Genomic DNA, 23,750 nt, shown 5'->3' with positions numbered 1-23,750 from the left:
ATCTCCACAGTTGGCGCACTTGATGCGCGCCTTGGTTTGCTCTGCCTTGTCCCCCAGGTCCGCCTTGCACGGCAGTGCACACCCCTCAGAGAGGTGTGTTTCACCGCACTTCACACAGCGGGGCGGAAGGTTGCAGTTCCGCGAGCCTTGGCCGAATTTCTGGCAACGGTGGCATTGTGCTGCGTCCGACGGGTTCTTTGAGTAGAACCGCCAGTTTACCCAAAACCCGTCCAACGCCTTAGTTCGTCGCAGGTCTTGAATCTTGACGGTGCCGCGGTCGAAGTACAACAGGTACAGTGTGTGTGTACCTGTGACTGTTGTCTTCCGCGAGAGGACTTTTATGTCACGCGGCGTTATTCCAGCTCCCGAGAGGTCCTTCTTTAGGTCGGAGATCGGGCGGTCTTGGTACCCCTGCAAGACGACCTTAACGGCTGTCTTCTGCACGGGGTCGAATGTGTAGAACTTGAAGGTTTTACTCTTCAATTTCTCCACAACCAGGTCGAAGTTCTTGTTGTCAAATGTGTAGACTTGCACTGACGACTTACCGATTTTCAGACAATATCCGAGGCCTTCCAGCAACTCGTCAATATCGTCCACCAACGTGTCCAAAACAAAAATTGGAGGTGGTCTACGTTCCTTTGGAGAATTGTTCGTTTTTGGCGTCGGCAATTTTTTCCGTGCACGACCATCGTCGTAGTCGTCGTCGTCGGTAGTGCTGCTACCGTCGGTGTTGTTGTTGTTGTTTTCTTCGTCGTCGCTCAGCATCTGGAACTCGTTCCTGATGGGAAAGTTGGCGGACGTTGACGTGTTGGTCGTGGCACCGGAAGTACCTGAACGGGTTCGCACTGGTGATCTTGGAACATATCCGGTGTTGCCGCACCAACTGTGCGACTTTTACGTTGTTGTTTAGCACCAGCCGATCCCTCGATTGTTTACAAAAAGTAGAGAGAGGAAGTGTCAAATAACTTTGTTAAGTGGAAGATTAGCCAGCGTGCGTTTAAAATAATCACCAACTTGGTGTCTAAGCCAATTAATAAAGGCGTTTATCAGGTTGCGGTTAAGATTTAAAGAATATTAATGGAACACTGAAATTGTAAGTCAAGTTAAACATATTATACTTCTTCAACGACTAATCGCAATAAAATGCAGCTTTAAAGCTGCTCAATTTTCAGCTGCTATTAAAACGGTGTTTTAATTCTCACCCACCGCAACAAACTTTAAAGAATTTCATCACGTAAACTTGATGAAAGTTGAGCGCTGTGATAGGATGTTATCTGACTACGATTCCCGCATCGAACCCCGCTCGCTAGAGCAGGTAATCGACATAACTGACGAAGACTGCAGAAGAAAACATCCTAGCGAAATATTTGAGGTTAGAAGCGTATCATCTGGTTGCGGGTCATCAATAAAATCGCAGGAACTGCGATTGAGAATCCAGCTCCTGGATGAACGGCGAATGGTCCGGCTAAAACTTGCTGAACAAGAGGAAGAATACTTTTCTCAAAAGCTTCAGCTTCTGGCGTTGTTGGGAGATTCACTTTTGAACGATGACGTCAATGCAGAATGTATAGGAACAAAGCCGAAGGCGAATGTGTCGGCTTGGCTGCAGAACTACACCAACGAACCAGAGATGGATTCTGCTTCAGCTTCAAATTCCGACCTGAGTGAACAACAACAATCGGATTCGTCAACAAAGCCCGACTCACCTCTGCCGAATTTACCGGTCCAGCAAGTGCCAACCGAGCAACAAATGATTTTGCCCAATTCTTTTGGGTTCGATCTCCGAACGGCAAATCAACTCGCAAACGGGTCGGGGCTAGCCAGCACTGAAAATGATCTACCAGGACTGAGCCCTTCGCAGCTGGCTGCACGACAAGTGATCGAGAATGAGTTACCTTTGTTCGCAGGAGATCCACTAGAATGGCAAATGTTCTACAGTGCGTTCCAGACAACTTCCGAAGCGTGTGGATTCAGCGACGTAGAGAATTTGTCAAGGCTGAGGAAATGTCTACGTGGTCTGGCCCTGGAGTGTGTGAGCAGTCGTCTTTTGCTACCAGCGTGTGTGCCACGAATAATCGAAACCCTACAAAATTTCTTCGGTCGTCCCGAGTTCATTCTTGAGGCTCTAGTGAAGAAGGTTAGAAAAGCTCCGGGACCGAAACCGGACGACCTTTACTCGCTTATTATGTATGGAATTGCTGTCCAGAATCTAGTTGATAGCATAATTATGTTGCAGCAACAGGATTACTTAAGCAATCCGATGTTACTAAACGAATTAGTAAGCAAACTGCCGATGGATTACCTTTTAAGATGGGTCACTTTCAAAACCCCTTACAAGAAAGTAGATTTGAGTACCTTCAATGAGTACATGTCTGATTTAGTTCAATTGGCTGTAGGAGTTACAAATTTATTTGAGCTAGATTCCATTCATAACAAAAACCATTCAACACAAGCCTGTGTATATTGTAGGGCCAGCGATCATGATATTACCTTTTGCGATCAATTTTGTAATTTGAAGATTGATAGTCGATGGAAAGTAGTACGGCAAGCAAAACTTTGCAAGATCTGTTTAGGTACTCATGCGCAGAAAAGATGTTTTACATCTACAAATAATCATGACCATCTTTTGCTACAAACTTAGGAAGCTGCCGATGCTAAACGGGTCGGGGTATGTTGCCGCACCAACTGTGCGACTTTTACGTTGTTGTTTAGCACCAGCCGATCCCTCGATTGTTTACTTAAAGTAGAGAGAAGAAGTGTCAAATAACTTTGTTAAGTGGAAGATTAGCCAGCGTGCGTTTAAAATAATCACCAACTTGGTGTCTAAGCCAATCAATAAAGGCGTTTATCAGGTTGCGGTTAAGATTTAAAGAATATTAATGGAACACTGAAATTGTAAGTCAAGTTAAACATATTATACTTCTTCAACGACTAATCGCAATAAAATGCAGCTTTAAAGCTGCTCAATTTTCAGCTGCTATTAAAACGGTGTTTTAATTCTGACCCACCGCAACATCCGGGATGAAGATACTTTTTGTCGATGCCTTCTGCGCTCACGCTCCCCTGCGCGATGACGGTCGACACGGCGTTGGTTTGTTTACCTTTTTGCACACGGCCGGTAGACGAACTTCGCGGGTTTTTCGAGGCCGCACTCGAACTGCCACGGCCACGGCCGGCCTTTGGAATGCTGCAGGAGCAAACTCGCGGATAATCACGGTAATTTACGGCGAAAAAAATCGAAAAAACGATGGAGCACTGAGCACTTGACTGCTGCTTGTTCTCGTGCTTTCACGGAGGTGAAGGTATTATTAAACTTATTTTTTGGCTAAGTAATTTTTTAAGCACGAAAAATGAAAATTTAACAAAAATTTCGCGGATCGAGAAAAATGTTAAAATTACTCCGAAAATGTTATGAATTAATCACAGAAACTACTATTATTATTCTTCAATAAACTCAAAATAGTAGTTTTTGCAACAAGTGGCAAAAAGAAGATTTTTTTTCAGCACGGGTCGTACATTTATCCAACGGGGTTCACCAAGTTGGATAAATACGACGAGTGCTGAAAAAAAAAATCAAGTTTTGCAACGAGTTCCATACAACATTTTTTGCAATTCTAAAAACACCCTTTGAGTGGAATTATAAGTCAAATGTTCATGTATTTGTCAATTAACCATTTAATTAAAAAAAATGTTGAAAATTTTAACTTTTTGAAACAAGTGCTGGAAAGTTGAACTTTTCATCATCAGAGTAGGACTTTTCAGCATTTGTTAAGAAAAGTGTTACTATTCGATTCTGTTATTTTTGGTTCAGAAAAGAAGGCTTTTTCATCGTTCACGAATACCAGGAAAAGTAAGTAGGGGAAATTGTCGTATGTTTGGCAGGTCAAGCACTCGCTCCTAACTCCATCCAATTTGCTGATTTTCAATATTTAAACAACTAATTTTGCAAAACTTTTGATAGAAACTTGCTTGCTCACTTCTTATTGAGCTTTTTATCACTCGATTTCAGTTGAAAACGCTTTTAATTAGCTTTAATTGAATGTCAAAGTTCTGACCCGCGAACATTAGAGGCACGCTGGAATTAGATGCTGTTCCCCTAGTTTCACAACGGAATTGCAAAAAATCATCACTAAATTTGAACGTGACACAAAAAAAAAACTTTCCAAACCTCATAAAAAATCCACTTGGTTTATCGATGGGCTCTATATATATTTTGAAATGATATGTAGTGCATGCGTGTTCTCATTTATTGAACTGCTTAGCTGATTTGCTTCTTTTTAATCTTTTTCATTTAATTGAATTTCATATCAAAGTAAAATTTAACAATCTTGTCCAGCTAAAATGATTGAAATGATATGCATTTTCTGCAACGTTTTGCCCAGTAATATTTTTTTTGGTTTTCATCGCACTTTTTAAAAACTAAATTAAAAATCAAAAGACAAAAATAATGTAATCTAAAACGAACTCTTCAAAATTTTAATCAGGATAGAAAACACAAAAAGGTGGATGTTTTTTTTACTTCCACGAGAGCCATCCACCCAAATCATGAATAATCGTGAAAATTTAACAGGAATCAGAAAAAAATCTGAGATGTTTTTAAATTGTGATTTTAAAGATAAATAATACTTTTTTGGAATAAAACAAAGCTCGAATCTTTTATTTTTTTTTTAAATTATTCCTCTATAATAAAATGGTAATCAAATTGTTAGTTTTAATTGAAATTTTGATGCTTCTTGAAAAAAAAAATTTTACCTCATAATTTTTCGGACTAATTTTGAAGCGGGGGAGGGGGCGATATAATCTTTGAAAAATATTTGCAACCGCCTTATTAAAGCAAATGAAAATATTACTCAATGTAGTTAGTTTCCTAAGAAAAACTGATAAACTATTATTGATACTATAAATAGCTATCTATTTTCTCAATATTTTTCTCTTCTCTAATGGAATTCAATTTCTCATTTTATATTCTTATTGCTTGCTCCTACGGTCAATTTTATATTGACTCAGGGAAGAGACTGTTTCTACTGAATGTTACTTTTACATGAATTTAATTTGCTTTTAAAGATTTCTAAAAAATAATTAATTCAATTTAAAAAATCTGCAATTTGTAAAAGCCAAAATTTTTGGTATGACAATAACTGGAATCAAATGATCGATGTTATCTTCCTTGTGATAACTTGAAGATTCCAAGAATATGTTTTTTTACTTTGAGTGATTTTTGTTATTATGATTTATGTTTTCGCAGCACTCACTTCTTAGTAAATGTTGTCACAATTTTGTTAACAATTCTTCAAATGATTTATATTACGCTTTTCATTGGAAAATTAAAAAAATCTACTTAAAAAAACTTTATGGATGAAATATTTACTATGTTGTTATTTCAGAGAATTGATTTGTAAAAATTGATAAATTTTACAGGATTTCACCGAAATCTTCAAATTTCACGAATTTCAAGTTGTCCGCGAAATCGTGAAAATGCAAAAACCCTGCTTATTTATCGAAAACATTCTTTTAGTTTTCGATAGTATAAAAATGTTGATCTGCAACCAATCCACAACAGAGTATAATATCGCATAAAACCCGTTACATAGAATCACAGCTTGGATGGCACGGCACGTCAATATGAATTTACAATTTAATTTAATTTAATTCTCACTAATGGAACAAATTGTTTTGCAAAAGTTTTGATAGATATTTGCTTACTCACTTCCTATTAAGCTTTTTTTTGCTTCGCCGCCCTGGGCTCCTAAGTGTATGAAAGTATGGCACGGAGCGACGGCGCCGAATACCCATATTTACACAAAGAATTTTAGAGCGCCCGCCGCGGGATTCGAACTGGCGACCTCTGGATTGTGAGTCCAGTGCGCGGTCCGATTGATCCTCACGGGCGGGACTTCTAACATCACGGGATTGATATTTTTTGAGTTAGAAAGATAAGGTATTGAATTGTCGGTGCCTCCCGAGCTACGATGCCATGGGGAAAACTTTCATAATAGACGATGTTATGGGAAGGTCATTCTGGTTATCATGGAAATTTTACTCCACTATTAACAAACTATTTACTTGACAATCTAAAATGTCAGCGTGTCTTTCGACTTAGTTGACATGGAATGACCAGGATACATTGCAAACAAAAATCATAAATGAAATAAACGTCTATTTTAAGAATGATGCATTATACTTTCATTTCACGTAGTATTGCATCAATCTTCATTAAGAATTCAAAACGCTGGGATCTGAACCAATCCAAACTCAAACAGTAACGAACGAGCAAGGATGCGCAAATATTCCAATTTAACACCTCGAATGCGTCTCGAGTGCCAAAGTTGGCTCGTCCCGAATTGATATATTGGCTGGCATTGCGCTTTGGAAATGGCCAACCGGGAGAGTGATATAGATCCAACCAAAGATCCTACTTCTACGAAACGAAATTGCGGCGCGTTTTATGATTTAACGCTTGGAAACGCCGAATGCTCACCGTCAAAATGGAACCCCCGGAGCGCAATTTGGCGAATTTGATACCCTCTGGATGCCAGTGGCCGGAATGCAATCCGGTGGCCACTTCTGCGGTTTTTGGATCCACCGTCGAGTGCCAGTTTGCAGTTAATCATCGCACCTCGTTTGATTGACTGTGGTCCAGGTCACGTCAGGATCTGTCAGAGTGGCAACGACTCGGTTTGGAGCTGCCACATTGGCAACCTCGGTGAGTGTCAGTTTATTGGACAACTGGGGGAAGATTTGGTGAGGATTTTGGTCCAATCAAGGCTAAGAGTAATGCATTGAAAGGTTAACGAGGTGATTATTTTTTTCCAAATGACGTAACATTTAAATGCAATTTCCTAAATGAATCCTTGATCTTATTTAACAAACAGATATTAAATCTTTGAAAAAAAAAACATGAAACTTATCCGTGTAGGGATTATGAGTTGCAGGATTGAATATGTAATAAATTATTAAATGAGTATTTATATAAGATTGATATAATTCATAAATAACAGCTTAGAGCGCAACAAAAAGTGCGCACCTTCATGAATATTGCCTTGTTAGCTGACAGATTGCGTATTTAGTGCGAGAGCGCGCTAGCAAGCTGCGAGAGAGAACAACGAGCGAGAAAACAACGAGATGCGTGCGGCCGGCGAAAGAGAGAATGAAGATTGTCATATCAGTTTTGTGGTTAATTTGTGTGGAATAAGACGTGTTATTTGTTAATTGCAAAATATCTGTGTTTTTATTATAAAAGAAAGTCCCCGATCACGACAATCCGTAGATAGATAAAATCAATATTTTCCTTGGATTTCACACCTCTGAAAGATTCCAAACTATTATTTTTCAGCTCTAAAAAGTCAACAAATCCTCTTTCCAAAAAAAAAATCTCAACAAAAAACGCACTCATCGTGATCTGGGGATTTTCCGGTGAAACTATGCTCCTTGAAACAAATTGTAACCATCACCGTCAGTCAACCAACCGTCGTCGTCGTCTTTGTTGGAAAAATAAACAAAAGTTGCAGGGAAAATGGGAAAACTTTTCATTTATTGACATCTTCTTCGTACGAGTGGGAAGATGCCGCTCTGACGTTGAAAGTTTTCTCGTTTGTTTCAGCTCCAGCCGGTGCACGAATACGTCGTCGTCTTCGTCGTCAATGCATGCATCCCTGGTTAGAGATTTACGTTACTTTGAAGGATGTGTTCATGTAAACGGCATTCTTGCTAATCTTAATTAAAAACTAGGGTACCTAAGGGAATGATTACTGCTAGAACTAGTACACTTTTCACTTAGGGATATTCCAAAACGTGGACATGTACTTAACCATAAAAGTTTGGGCAGTATTGATATCCAATTTTGATTTTAGACACACTTCAGTAGAGTTCTGAAGAAATCTGATTTTCAGACATTTTTTTAAAGGAGCCATCCATACCAAGAACACCTTGATTTCATTCTACTTTTCCCGATACAGTTTAAAGTTGAGTTTCAAAAGCTAACTTGTTTCTCTTTCCTTGAAATTAAAAATAGCAGAAAATAATTCCAGCAAATAAATGCAAATCCAAACATAATTGAAAACCAAGTCAAGTCCTAGTCCTGCCGCTGATAGGGGTTTGATTTATTAAAACACGTACCGTAACATGCAAACCTTAAAATTATAATTATATCAGGAAAGCAATGTTTTGTACACTATACTGCAGCGGAAAATCCTGCCCCTTGGCCTAGGGATGTTTCCAGGTGGCTGGCCACACTCTGCCACGATACGGCGGCGGGCGTCTTTTTTCCGCGAACAAATAACCAGGTGTAGGAACAAAACTGTGCCGGGCAAAATAAGCAGCAGCAGCACACGTGAATTATTACACGCACCCGTGGCATGTCTCGGGGTGGCCTAGAACAGCACGGTCAGGTCTAACCTAGTGCCAATATATCACGTGGTGGTCACCGCCGTGCGACATCGCGTTACTATAGCCGTAGGTTGAGATGCCCCCACGGCAGATTTAGACGGTTTTGTTAGGTTAGGTGAATACACTTGGCTAGCAAAACTACGCGTTTTTGGATCAGAGACAGGCTGTTGCTGTCGCTGTAGAGGGACATCCAAAAATTATTACGCGATAAGATTAGCACCTTTTTTCCAAAGAAAGTTAAAATTTCAATTTAAATTGAGAAGATTTTAGTTGTCTTGATGTTTTCACATTGATTTTAAATTTTCATCAAACGATTGAAATATGACGATGTTGTAAAATGAAACCACTGTTAATGTTTCCATTAAGGATGCACAGCAACGAATGAAGTTGAGCAATTCTCTACGAAAAAGGTCTTTTTTTTAATTTTTGTATTTTTTAATCCGGCTGAAACTTTTTTGGCGCCTTTGCTATTTTTTGATCGATTTAGTGTCTTCGGCAAGGTTGTAGGTATTGATAAGGACTACACTGAAAAAAATGGTAAATGGTAATTTTTTTTGGAATTTTAAATTTCACTTTTTGTCACTAAAACTAGATTTGCAAAAAATAAACATTTTTTTTATTTTGTTTATATTTTGATATGTTTGAGGGGACATCAAATACCAACTTTTCAGAAATTTCCAGAATGTGCAAAATATCTCTAACCGAGTTATGAATTTATAAAATAGAAAATCAGTCGCAAAAATTTTTCAACTAAATTTTTCTATGTAAAACTGAGTTAAATTTTTGTAAAGTGCACCGTTTTAAAGTTATAGTCATTTTAAGGTAACTTTTTTTGAAAATAGTTGCAGTTATTAATTTATCAAAATTAGTTATTATTTTGTTTAAATCAAGACTAACATTTCAAAAGGGCCAAACATTCAATATTACATTCTTTTTGAAATGTAAATCTTGATTTAAAAAAATTGAAAATATTGTTTTCAAAAATATCGGAAAATGTTACGAATGTTTCATATTTTAACATTGAAAATCGGGCCATTAGTTGCTGAGATATCGACATAAGAAAATGGTGGGATGTTTGGGTGAGACTTAGAAAACATATTTTTTTTCCTGTTTTTAAACGTTTGCATGGCAATATCTCAGCGACTAAGGGTCGTAATCAACAGTTCAAAAAAGCAAAACATAGAGATTTTTCTCAGCTTTTCAAAAATATTTTTTTCTGAAGTGGGCAAACATGTGCACTAATTTAAAAAAATAAAAAACTGCAATAATTAAAAAAAAATACCTGAAAATGGCTATAACTTGAAAACGGTGCACTTTATCAAAATTTCACTAAGGTACTTTTTGATTGTAAATTCAATTTAACATCGAAAAATTAGGTTGAAAATTTTTTGCGACCAATATTTCGATTTTTTTTAAATCAGTATTGATTCAAAACTTTATAACTCGATCAAAGATTTTTTGCACATTCTGGACATTTCTGAAAAGTTGGCATTTAATGTCCCCTATAATATTAAAAAAAAAAGATTTTTGTTCAGATTAAATTTTAGTGCAAAAAGTGAAATTAAAAATCATAAAAAAATTTACCGTGTATCACTTTTTTTCAGTGTAGTCTTTATCCATACCTACAACTTAGCCTTCCAAAATTTCCAAAACTTCTGTTAGCAGTTATCACAAGTCAAGATAGTTTTCCCTTCTTTAAAGAAGGTGAAATTCAACTTGTGTCAGGAGACCTTCTTAAAAGAAGGAAAAATCAATCAGTTATTGGAAGTCAGCAGTGTTTGTAAGTCAAGAGAGTTTTTCTCTCCAAAAAAAAAACGGAAAGACAAAAAATAAATTAAAAAAACTGCAATTTATTCGGTATTTGTATCAAAAAATTAACATGACTGAAAAAGAAGGGAAAACGAGAACGAGTCATAGGCCGAATTTACAGTTTCTCTTATTTTCTGAAGAATTGTTGTAAAAAAAAGAAAAGACATATTCTTGGCATGGATAAAATTACTTTGTCCAATTTTTATATTTTCTAAGAAATTCAAAAAAATCTATTCTTTGAAATAACTTTGCATCAATTCCTAATATTTTTCGAGAAATAAACAATATTTTGATTTTTCTGGTTGGTTTCGGTTAGATCAGACTCAGACCAACAAAATGTGTACATCCATTTCCAAATTTAAAAGCTTTAAGTGCTCTAAAAACTGCTGTCCCTATTCAGACTGAAGTCCCGATTCGCCCCAGATTATGGTACATTACGTAATAAATAACTTTTCTGGGGATTGGGATCCTGGGAAGAGGGATAGAACCGAATTTGCCGTCTTGTTTGATTTTATAAAAAAATATGTTTTTTTAAACAACCTACTCGAAAAAAAATTAACCCTCTACAACCCAACCCCGCCTTTAGACGGGCTTCGATTTAAAAAATCGCCAAAAATCCATTTTTCAACCAATTTTTGATCTTTAAAAAGCATTGGAAAGAAGAACTCTTAAAATTTTAGAAAATGTATGGGTTGGAAGTTTTACTTGTTTTATGTGACTTTGCCAATGTTTTCAAAAATGTCATTTTTTTAGGTGTCAACTTTGGCTGTGTTTTTTACTAACATTTCCTATATTTTAAGTAAAAAGAAGTATGCAGTAATTTTTCTAGTGTCCCAGACTATGCCTCTACGCATTTATTTACAATTTAAATGATAATGGTGCCATTTTATAGCAGAAAATGTGAAAAACAAGCAAAAAATTGAAAAAGTGGCTATAAAAACATGAAAAAATTAGATAGGCAAAATGTAATGATAGGAGGTGGTAGAATAGGCCAAATACTACCAAAAACAAACATAAACTAAACAAGATAAATGCAAATTAAAATACTAAAAATGAAACAAGAAAAACATAAAACAAGAGAAGTAAAGTTTTTCGTAGAACAAAAGTTGCTCAAAATGACCTCCTGAACACGGGAAAAATAAAAATTTTCGAAAAAAAAAATTTGGGCAGTAGAGGGTTAAGAGCGGTATTTGAGGCGTTGCAAATTTTTTTTGAAGTGTATGTCCCTTGACTCTGACCAAAGTCGGGGGGGGGGGGGGGAATTAAAAAGTGTTTTAAAATGCATTACACATCTGTCCAGTTGTTTTGCAATAATAAGTTTCCAAAATTTCTAAGTATTGACGAACATTATCATAAAAAATTAAAATATTTTTGAACGAGTCCAAACATGCTAAATATGATTATCAATGCAGAAAAATGCATTTCAGATTGTTTTCAGTTGATAAGACTTCTATTTCCATTGAAATTTATAAGTTTTTTGAAGAATTTTTTTTTTGCCCCTCGATTCTTCGGACCAATTTAAAGGGGGGAAAAATATTTGCAACGCCCTAATGAAAAATTAAATTTTTAAATTTTAAAAAGTACTTTACAGAAACATTGATAAAGTCGAGATAATATATTATGGACATATTACACCACTTAAAAATTGATTTCAACTTAAGTGTCCCATGAGTAACCATTTCTGAAAATATTTTTTTCGAATGTTTCCGAAAATTTCCCTAAAATTTCATCTAAGAAACCTTGATTATTGAAAATTTCACAAATGTTTCATGTTTGAACATTGAAAATAGGGTTGATTTGAAATACTTTTTGAGCAGCAGGTAGTCATCAATGAGACACTTTTGGTTTTCAACTTTTAACGATTTTTCTATTTTTTTCATAAGAGCAATTTTGCCAACATGAAACTATTATTAACAAAAGTTACACTGAAAAGTATTTAAATTTTGTAAATCCTTATATTGATACTAAATAACTTTGTATTTTTGGTTAAATAAAGTTTAAACTATATAAATATGCCAAAAATCACTATTAATTCATGTTTTGAAAGATTTCCATCGATTTTCTTTGTTTGTTTGTTTATTTATTAGTAGCGTAAGGGAAACCCTTTTTGATTGCTACTTTCGTATTTGTCGCAGTAATACAACTTTACTTAAAAACTATTCCAAAAAGTTTAATGAAGAAAAATCAAAGTGTTTCATTGTTACTCATGGGCTGAAATGAGTGATGGAACAATGAGACAGCCCTGGATTCTGGGTATATTCTAAATGTTGGCCAAATCTTATGAAAGGACATTGTAGCCCAACTCAATCCCTATGGAACGTCGAAAGAAATTTGAAGAAATATTAGTTTTGGTGTGAATGGCAGCCTACGAGCGAAAAAGAGGTCAATTTTGACCGAAAACTTTAAACAGCTGCTAAAATATCAGATTTTGTTTCAGGAACGTGAATTTTTGAGCAAAGATTTTTTTAGCAAAGTTTCTTTAAGATGTCCCCAATACTTCAAAAGACCGACCCATGTAGCCTAGTGGTGACGCTTCCGCCTCGTAAGTGGAAGTTTGGAGTTCAAATCCCGACTCGGACCAACACAACTGCTGATTAACTGGTGATCTTTTCCCTTCTGGATTCGATTGCTAAGTAAGAGAAAGGTAGTATCTTCACAAGCTTATCACACCTTAGGAATGGCATCATATAGAATGTTAACAATAACCTTAACATGTTATTATTAAGTTAACAAATAGCCACTGGATCTGTTTTGTAAATGCGTCCCAGATACTCTTCGTGGGAAAAAAATAACAACACTTCAAACATAAAACAGAATTATGTTTAAGAGCGAGTTTTTCACCAATGTGTAACAGGTCGTATCGAGGTGCTCCGATTCGGATGAAATTTTCAGCGTTTGTTTGTCTATACATGAGATGAACTCATGCCAAATATGAGCCCTCTCCGACAAAGGGAAGTGGGGTAAAACGGGCTTTGAAGTTTGAGGTCCAAAAAACCTAAAAAATCTTAAAATTGCTCGCATTTCCGTAAAACTTCATCAATTCCAACTCTCTTAGATGCATTCGAAAGGTCTTTTGAAGCACTTCAAAATGTGCCATAGACATCCAGGATTGGTTCGACTTTTTCTCTTAGCTTTGGCAAATCACTGTCAAAAATGGATTTTTTTAAAACCTTAATATCTTTTTGCAACAGCCTCCAACACCCATACTCCTATAGGTCAAAAGATAGGTAATTACATGGACTATAAGCCTACGGTATTAACTTTTTGGCCAATCGCAGTTTTTCTCATAGTTTTTCGATTTTTCTAGAACAAACATTTTACAACGTTAGTTTTTGCCCTGTAGGCCTCCATAGCGGCACTTTTTGGTCTCAATTTTGTCATATTCGGAATCCTCGGACAATTTCACGTAAGTTAGTAGTATTGGAGTTGTAAATTTGATTGGAAAAATTGCCATTTAGAATGAATTAAAATATTTTTTAACAATTTGTTGGATTAGGGGTAAAACAGGTTTTCGCCTACTTGATACAGCATTTGACGTATTGATCACAGGGTAAATAAGATCTATTTCTTTTTTCAAAAATGTTTTATTTAATTATTTTTTAAATCAAAATTACAACTCCAATACTTCTAACTTACGTGAAATTGTCCGAGGATTCCGAATATGACAAAATTGAGACCAAAAAGTGCCGCTATGGAGGCCTACAGGGCAAAAACTAACGTTGTAAAATGTTTGTTCTAGAAAAATCGAAAAACTATGAGAAAAACTGCGATTGGCCAAAAAGTTAATACCGTAGGCTTATAGTCCATGTAATTACCTATCTTTTGACCTATGGGAGTATGGGTGTTGGAGGCTGTTGCAAAAAGATATTAAGGTTTTAAAAAAATCCATTTTTGACAGTAATTTGCAAAAGCTAAGAGAAAAAGTCGAACCAATCCTGGATGTCTATGGCACATTTTGAAGTGCTTCAAAAGACCTTTCGAATGCATCTAAGAGAGTTGGAATTGATGAAGTTTTACGGAAATGCGAGCAATTTTAAGATTTTTTAGGTTTTTTTGACCTCAAACTTCAAAGCCCGTTTTACCCCACTTCCCTTTGTCGGAGAGGGCTCATATTTGGCATGAGTTCATCTCATGTATAGACAAACAAACGCTGAAAATTTCATCCGAATCGGAGCACCTCGATACGACCTCTATAACAAACCGAGCAATATTTACAAATACTGCCTCTTAACTGGAAAGACACTGAGAAATTGCCAGAGAAATTGTCTGAAACCCCAAAGGATTTCAAATCAAACTTTACAGCTAGAGACTTTTAAGCTTTTACAACAGATTACCGCAAACAAAAATAGCATCGTGATTTATGGACATCCAACTTAAAATCACTTAAAACTGTCGAAAATATAATTACTAGGGTGGTCCCATAACCTTCCCCGCCATGAAAAAGGTTAACAACCGCGAACTTTCTCTGCACTTCACTATCAACTATAGGTTCAGGTTCGAGCCCGCCAGCGGCTCTTGATAGGCTTGACTCGCTGGTACTCGGAAAGTTGTTGCTCCTGGAACCGGGTGTGGCTGGGAGTTGCCAGCAGCAAATAATTTATGTACACCAGCACACCAGACGGCAGCCAGCAATTGTGGCGGCATTGTCACGAAACGGGCCACTATCAGACCGGGAAGGCTGGATGGAAGAGGGGTAAGGTTCCTCTGGCACAGGCCGTATGTAATTCCGAGTTGGCCCGACCTCGGCCTGTGTTATTTGGGTTAGAGTGAGAGAGAGAGGGAGAGTTCTGCAAAATTATCATTTGGAGACTGGCTTGTAGTTTCAGTTGCACCCCGAGGCCACCACCAAGCTACACTTGGCAGGTTCTGGTGGTTCTGGGGTGGCCACAGGTCCACCGGGTCTGGGCCCGCGCCAGGGACCTACTACAAGTGTAATTACAAATATGGCTCTAAGCGAGCATAGCGAACCCGTAAATGAGCAAAGGGAATCAAATAAATTAACTGCAAAATAATGACTGCAATTATCACTTGACAATGAAATAAATAAGCGGGAACAGTGCAGAAGTCAACGACCCCCTCCGGGACCGGTGATGAAAGCAAACCAACCGACTGCGGTGGAGTCTGTAACCAGCTGTGAATTTGGTGAAATTTGTGTAGTTTTTGAACTATTGTAGGTTGAACTAATGTCGTGCAGAGGAAGGATGCAATTTATTAGCAACTGTCATTTGTTTCTATTAGGATTGTTTAAATTTTTGGGAATTCTGATAAACGATATTTTCCAATAAACTGAATTATTTGCCAAACAGTTGCGTCAACAGAACTTCACTTTCATGTTTTCTTCCCGGAACAAAGTCAAATCTTTCAAAGCACCACAAACCTCCCCCCGTTTTAAGGATTCACTTGCCGTCTCTCCTTCCCGGCTAATATATACAATCAACTGACAGCGGCGGAATTTAAACGAGGAAAATTTTTAATGACTTTATAATTGAATTTGCCTCCCGGGTTGTTGTAGTGGCAACGCTTTTCCGCGAAGAGGGCGCGCAACGCGGAAAACTACTTCCGCAGTCGCGGTTTTGCGCCGGGACCCATCAACCCTTGCCCGTCGAAGGGGGAGCTGGCGTATTTTTCCGGTGGGAGGCAAAAAGTTATGAATTTGAAATTGGCGAATTCATTAGAATCCGATTAACCTCGCACTCAGCAGCAGCAGTCAGTAGTGGCGCGGGAAATTTCGATGAAGAGGATGAGAAAGAGTGGTTACAATTGCCCACGCGATGATAAACAATGCTGAATAAATTGGGCTGTGATTATGTTTGCTTGCGAAATTTAACAGCTCTTGTTGTAAAATAATAATGGATTATAAAAAAAAAAACAATATGAATACACCATATTCTTTTTTTAAGTCACCTTTTTTAAACGATTCTCGATTTACGCAACTTTTTTTAAGTCGTGCCTTAAAATGAGAATGTCCATGACTAAAATTGAGAATATGACTTAAATTAAGAATGTTTGGGATTTCGTGATTTTTCGGAGAATATTCAAAAAGTATCAATTGAATTTTGTAAAGTAATGTTATAATAACATTTTAGCATGGTTTTGGAACACCTGGGATGTTCTAGTCCATCCGAAACTTCCGGAAATGTTGTGCAACAGGCTTACTAAAGAAACAAGTCGAAGCATCAAGATTTTGACAACGGATCCTACCCAGACTGCTTCAGTGAGTGTGGTAGGCTACAGCTCATTGATGTAACAACTTATTGGGATGATCTGGGTCATCCAAGAACTCCCTGGAGTCAAGACCGGTGGGTCTACCGCCGTAACAAGCAAGAGGTCGACGGATTTTGACCCCGGGACATACCCAGATAGCTTCAGTGAGTATGGTAGACTAGTTTGCTGATGTGATGGGATGTTCTGGGTAATCCAAGGATTCCTTGGAGTTAAGATCTGTGGGTCTACCGCCGTAACAAACCAGAGGTCGACGGTTTTTAACCCCGGAACATATCCGCATAGCTTCAGTGAGTATGGTAGACTAATTTGCTGATGTGTTGGGATGTTCTGGGACATCCAAGATCCCCCTGGAGTTAAGATCTGAGGGTCTACTGGCGTAACAAACCAGAGGTCGACGGTTTTTTAACTCGGAACATATCCGCATAGCTTCAGTGAGTATGGTAGACTAGTTTGCTTATGTGTTGGAATGTTCTGGGACATCCAAGGAATCCCTGGAGTTAAGATCTGTGGGTCTACCGCCATAACAAGCCAGAGGTCAACGGTTTTTGACCCCGGAACATATTCGCATAGCTTCAGTGAGTATGGTAGACTAGTTTGCTGTTAGTTTGGGATGTTCTGGCACATCCAAGAACTCCATTGCGTTATAACACGAGGGTCTACGGCTGTAACAAGGACTTTCTGAAATGGGATGTTCACATAACAGCAAAGAAGTCTATCATACTCACTGAAGCTATGCGGATATGTTCCAGGTTCAAAAACCGTCGACCTCTGGTTTGTTACGGCAGTAGACCCTCAGATCTTAACTCCAGGGGGATCTTGGATGTCCCAGAACATCCCAACACATCAGCAAATTAGTCTACCATACTCACTTAAGCTATGCGGATATGTTCCGGGGTCAAAAACCGTCGACCTCTGACTTGTTACGGCGGCAGACCCACAGATCTTAACTCCAAGGAGTCCAAGTTTTGAAAAAGTTCCTTTTTGCGTTTCTCTTTGTTTCGTCATTCGTGTCACAATCAACTTTTCTTATCTTTTTTTTCGTGAAATCGCGACAACTCATAAGGAGTTTGCTTATAACTATCACTATAAGCAAACTCCTTATGTTCATATATCACATTTTTTGTAATTGTCTGCTCTACAACTTGTTAGAACATTATTATACTCTAAAAAATAATCCTGCAAAGTTAGAAAAAACACGACATTTTAAAATGAAAAAAAAAAGAACTCAGCTTGAGCTGTAGAATCCTAATTTGGTGAGATCATTCCTTTTCAACAATCATTATTTACCAGATGATTTTTCCTTATGAACGAAGTTGACTTTATAGCTGTCGGCCACCATTGCTAGTACCAACCACTAGTGTCTTCCTTTTATCTACAAGGACTTCGCCGCCCTGGACTCCTAAGTGTATGAAAGTATGGCACGGAGTGACGGCGCTGAATGTTCCTATTTACACAATGAATTTTAGAACGCCCGCCGCGGGATTCGAACCGGCGACCTCTGGATTGTGAGTCCAGTGCACGGTCCGATTGATCCACACGGACGGGATATCACATAAAACCTGGTAAAATAAAAGCCGACTGGCTTTCAATAAGGTTTTATGAAAGTTTTAATAGAGGCTTGAAAACCAGATGGCAATGCCATGACAAACGGTTTTATCACATGCTTCTTTAAAACCAAGGGTGTTGTAGCTGTCAAATGCCATTAGGCATGCAAAAAGCTCACTTAAAACCATAAGCTCCTAAAAGAGCATTTAACGCAGCCAAATTGCAATGTTTAAATATGGCGCTAAACGCGTGATCTGATTGCCGCCATCTTGGTAGAAAAAAAATAAAATAGCATAAATTTGATTGAAATTTGATGAAAACACACAATTATGATGAACTTCTGACATCGTTAGCATAACACTAGTCAGGGGTGCCCAACCTTTTGGCCCTGCGGGCCAGATCTGGTTTTTCCAAAGCAGAGGCGGGCCGGAACTTATGTTGGTGAAAGTAATAAACAGTAAACATTTTTTTTTCATAAAATTTATTTTAAAAGGTTAATTCAAATAAACAAATACATAAACAAGTGTTGCAAATAAGATTCAAATAACTTGATTTTAAGAAAGAAATACAAAGAATACTTTTAAAGATGTGTTTTTTGATTTACTGTTATTTTGTTTTGGACAAAATTGTATTGTAATTGTTTTTGTCGAACATCAATAACTGAAAAAAATATAAAAATTTCGTCGTTGCAAGTTTTTATTCAAGTTTGAAAAATCAACGAGACAAGATAAAATTTATTAAAACGAAATTTGGATTCAAATCTTTTCTACGAAAAAACTATTTTTGTGTTGTTGTGCACCTTTATTCAAATATTTTACAAAACATTTCAAAATTATTTTAAAGACATGACATTTTAAAAAAAAAGTGTATACAAATATATATCTGATTCGTCATTCTTCAAATTTCTTAGAATTATTGAAGAATTATGAAAAAAATGCTATCTGGTTTTTTGACTTCTTTAGATTGTTTTTTTTTTAATTTTTTCAAATATTTGCAGCGATCTTTACTTTCAATATGATTAATTTGCCTTTTTTAAGCTTTTTCCCAGCAAAACTTTATCATTGAAAAGTTGCTCTGAAAAAAATAATAATTAATCCAATCATCCTCAAAAAAAAAAACAATCGAATTAGAAATAAAAACAGCCAAAACTTTAAGAATGTAGAATTCAGTGTCTTTTGCATTCTTTTTGCAAATTTTTCAATTTTAATAATTAATTCTGATAACATCAATATTGAAGTGATAAGAATTAAATTCAAACATAAAGAATGTTTAGATGTGAAATAAAATCATTTCAAAAAATACAAAGGCATAATCCTAACAAACGTTGAATTAGCAACATTGTATGTCAAAAGCAAAATAAACAAATAAATGTTTTGTTATAATATCTGAAAAATTGATCTCAAGATATTTTTGTTGTTGTTTAGAGACTCAATTTATTTATTGAATATTTTTTTGAAGGGCCGGTCATAGAACTATTTTGAAAAGGCGTCGCGGGCCGGATGAAATGGCTTAACGGGCCGGACGTTGGGCAGGCCTGCACTAGATGTTAAAAAATAATTTTAAAAAATTTGCGAAAAAATGCGAATAAAAAAAAAATATTATGAACGGCCATGATCAACGACGACCAACATTTTCAAAACTTTTGTTTCGTAAAATCACGATAACTCGTGATGTTTGTAAGCAAACCCCTTATGTCTATATATTAAATTTTTTGTAATTGTTTGTTCTACAACTTTGTAAAACATTGTTACACTCTAAAAAATAACCCTGCAAAGCAGTGTGGCGATTTTGAGCGCTCATGTGCTCATGAGCGAGCATTTTTCGCTCATTCGTGAGGAGGAGCGCTACGCGAGCTAGCTCACGTTTGATACGGGTATACGATAATAACTTTTTTTTCAGCGGAGCTTTGAGGTTGTATCTTGTGAAAAATGGAGGCTGGAATAGACCAATCTTAATACTAATGGATGAAGATATTTTTTATAAATTTTGTATTGAAGCTTGAATTTGAGTCGGAGAAAAAATTTGATATAAAAATAAAGTTCAAGTTAAGCATGTGAAAGTAAATCATATAATAAAGCTGAAAAGTTTCTTTCAAGCAACACAAAAACGTTTTCTTGGTTATATATTACGTCATTTTACATGGCAAATCTAAATTTTTTGATGAATTTTCACAACAACAATCATAAGCTGAAGTCAATACCAAATAATTGAATAAATAAATTAAAAAACGGTGTTTTAACATAAAAAATAATGATTGCCTTCTTTTTACAGATTTTTAAAAACCCATTCACTGAAAGTTTAGTTTAAAAACTACAAGCAGTCTTTAAATTCTCAAACTCAGAAAAAAATAATACAAGCCTCTTTACGTGATGAAATTATCCCAGGTAATTGAAATGAGCTTCAAATTTGGCAATCCAATTGGCCTGTTCGAGGTTCATCAACCATACAAAAAAGTCTACCTATTTTGCAGATAAGCGCTCGCGAGCGCATGCGATGAGCAGGAGCGAGCACGAGCTACCTGTCAAGTCCTCATGCTCATGAATGAGCGAGCACAGCTTCGGGCTCGCTCGCTCATTCGCAACCCTGCTGCAAAGTTAGAAAAAACCCGAAATTTTAAAATGAAAAAAAATGTTCTAAATGAAAAAATGACCCTTCTGGGTCAATGTAGATTCGAAAAGTACATTAAATTTCCCATAAAATGACATATTCCAAAAAAAAATTACAGTCGAGTAACGGACCCAAGTAACATTTTTTTCCAGGAGTTCTACAAGAGCTCTTCAAGATAGCTACAGCATAGCAGTTTGGACCGCGGTAGCATAAAATTCTCTTCAAAACTTCTTCAGGAGTTTGGAAGAGTACTTGAAGAGAGTTTTATCCTACCGCGGTCCAAACTGCTATGCTGTAGCTATCTTGAAGAGCTCTTGTAGAACTCTTGGAAAAAAATGTTACTTGGGGAAAATGGGAGAATTTTTAAAACTTTTTTAGTGTTTTTTCGATGAAAAAAACGTTTTTTAGGAATTCTCAGCAAGCCTAGGTTTCAACACTTGGATGAAAAAAGTGTTTAAAAATGCATTTTACACGCGCCCAGTTGCTTTTCAATCTTTAGCTTTCAAAATATCGAGGTATCGACGGAAATTTTATTTCGCGAAAAAAAAAACTTTTAGTCGGGCTATAGGGGAAATAAACCCATTTTAAGCCTAATAAGCGGTCTTGTTTGAATGATGTTGGATAATCTGGAGTGTTCCTTGAAATTCAGTAAAACCAAGTACACCAACGAGTAGAGCAACTTTTTGTGAACATTTCTGTTTATTTTCACTTTTATTAAAAGTTATGCTATTTCTTTTACAAGCATTTTAAAAAAATATTTCAAAAACGCATTCTAATCAGTCGTGTGCATTGGGCCACGCCCATTTTTCTATTTTCAGCTTAGTTCTTTTTTTCTTCCAACGTTCGTTTGGGTCTGCTTCGTGCTGCCAAAATTCATGAAATTTTGAGCGAACACTCACGAAAAGTAGCATTTATAGAGAAAGTTTCCTGGCAACACCACAAGCGCTGCTGGTGGTGTTGGTGGCCACCCTTTGTTCTTTATTTGCCTTTGTCTCTCGCTCGGTTTTCTTCAGGCTTCGCTTGGAATGGGTCATCAAGATTGAAACGTCAAAAGACTTGGCGCGTTTGTTTTTTTGATGGCGCTTGCTAATTATTTACATGTTTCGGGATTATTTTTCAAGTGAGTGACTAAGTAACGGTCAAAAGAACATGTTGACGGTAGTTGGAAGCAATTTTATATCTTAAGCGCTTTGAAATCGTTAGCGCAAGTGAAAGGATATTGATGGCGACTTTCGTTAAGCAGTTAAACTCTGATCTTGCGTGTGGATGTGTGTGCCACCAAAATGATGAGAAATGGTCTCGCAAAATAGAAATTATGACCAAAAGTGCATTAAATTTGATCTTTTTGGCCAGTAAGTGGCATACATTTGCGTGCTTACTCGAGGCGGTGCTGTTGCTGGTAAGTTTACAGCCTAAATAGTATTTTTTTAGCTTTAATCGAGCATCAAACTCTCCATATGACGAAGATAGGTGTTTGATTAGAAAGGGTATATTTCCCCTATATTGGTATTTCATGAAAATTTAAAATGTTTTCAAAGGAGTTCAAACATGCTAAACGCAGGAAAATGCATTTGAACTGGTTTTCAGTTGATTAAACTTAAATTTTCATAGAAATTTTAAAGTCGTTCGATTTTTTTTTGCTCCCTGATTATTAAGGCCGACCTTGATGCCCCCCTCCCCCCCCCCCCCATCTTAAGGTCTGAAGAATATTTGCAATGACCTAAGGTTGCACAGAAGTTTTTTTTAACTAGGTGAAAAATCCAAAATAGGGCACTAAAGGATAGATGCAAACGATTATTTAACCTTCCCACTCCAGCACGTCAAGGGAAAACAAGCAAAGGTAACGCCAAGACAATCTGTAATCTAAAGACACCACTCTCCTCCCCGCACTTGAAGCATCCGGTAATTGGACTCATTCGAAGCGGAAGTAAGAAGCTCAGACTGATGCAATCAAGAACTGTCTCTATCCTGGCGTGGCAGCCATGCTGATGATGCTGGTAATGTACGCAAACTCGAGACATTCAATCAGTTCATCCAGTTGGCAAATTTATGCACATTCTTAACTCGTCGTTTGCTAGGGTACGGACTAATTGCAGAAGACTAGTTAATTTGGATGAAATTTAGTGAAACTTTTCTTAAAGCTAGTACAATTCAAGGAACCAAACTCCCACCCACACTGATTAGTCGAGCTTAAACGGACGATTTATTTCGTCCTAAATATGGCCGTTAGTAGCAAAGTCACGCTTTTCACAGAAGACTGTAAGGAGGTGGGGAAAAGGGGCGGAAGTACAAACTTTTCCTCTTTTGCAGTCAGAAACGCGCATATGATACAGAGATAAGTGCAGACTTTAAGAACGAACACACACACACTAAAACACACGGACAGACAACGGAACGAGGAAACGAAAATGGCCCAGGAGAATTTTCCATAATGGCGCTTGCTTCGTCCGTGGTTGGTGGCACAACTTTTTTACGCTCGCTTGAATAATCCATATTTTGCAGCTTGCAGACCCACAGCTCATGGAGCGGCAGAAAGTGGAAAGAAAGTGTGAGAGGCGTGGTGACGTTGGATGAATCATTATCGTAATCATAATTGCTCCACTAAGGCACGTTTTAAGCATGTGAGTGTGCGTTACAGTGTGTGGTTGTGTAAGTGGGTATGATGTACACAGTGTGGCATTGTTTCAACACGAACTGTAAAATGGAGATTAAAGGTTTTTTTTTTGATAACCATTTGTTTGATATTATTAAACAAATTATTGTTTTTTTTAATCAGATTTCTTAGTTTTCTGAAATCAACCAATGTTTCTCTGAAATATTTTTTATCTGGTCATTACAAAAAATATCACATTTAAAGCTAAATAATTATAGAATGAATTGAAAAGTGTCAAATCCTTCTAGTTATTCTATCACCATTTTTTTTATATGAAAAATATATTCATATAGAGTCCAGACTAGATTATCAGAATTTCAATTATCCGATGGTTTGTATGAGACTTCGAATAATCGATCATGAACACAAAAATTCCAGTTTTTTATTTTCTTACTTGTAACATCAAATTCGATTTCTGCGACCCCATTATAGTCAACATTGAATAGTTTATTGCCTATTAAATTAAAACATGCATTTTTTTGCCGCCATCTTGTACATACAAATTCTGAATTATTTTGCGTAGATT

The 23,750-nt window shown here is 36.8% G+C and overlaps 2 protein-coding genes across 2 annotated transcripts in view; one reads left to right on the top strand and one right to left on the bottom strand.

Moving 5' to 3' along the window:
* Positions 1-23,750, bottom strand: part of LOC120423636 (fat-like cadherin-related tumor suppressor homolog) — an 861,295-nt gene that overhangs the window by 718,972 nt on the left and 118,573 nt on the right. The window lies entirely within an intron of this gene.
* On the top strand, positions 913-3,012 carry LOC120428446 (uncharacterized). The gene is made up of 2 exons (XM_039593458.2): positions 913-1,093; positions 1,150-3,012. The coding sequence occupies exon 2, from the start codon at positions 1,244-1,246 to the stop codon at positions 2,639-2,641; it is 1,398 nt and encodes a 465-aa protein (XP_039449392.1). The 5' UTR covers positions 913-1,093; positions 1,150-1,243; the 3' UTR covers positions 2,642-3,012.

This window comes from Culex pipiens, chromosome 2, assembly GCF_016801865.2.
Source record: "Culex pipiens pallens isolate TS chromosome 2, TS_CPP_V2, whole genome shotgun sequence".
Classification (NCBI taxonomy): domain Eukaryota; kingdom Metazoa; phylum Arthropoda; class Insecta; order Diptera; family Culicidae; genus Culex; species Culex pipiens.
The sequence above is the reverse complement of the archived record's forward strand: the minus strand, read 5'-3'. Positions and strand labels throughout refer to the sequence as shown.

Excerpts from the sequence above, each read along its gene's own strand:
- LOC120428446 (XM_039593458.2), top strand. The coding sequence starts at position 1,244 with ATGAAAGTTGAGCGCTGTGATAGGATGTTATCTGACTACGATTCCCGC.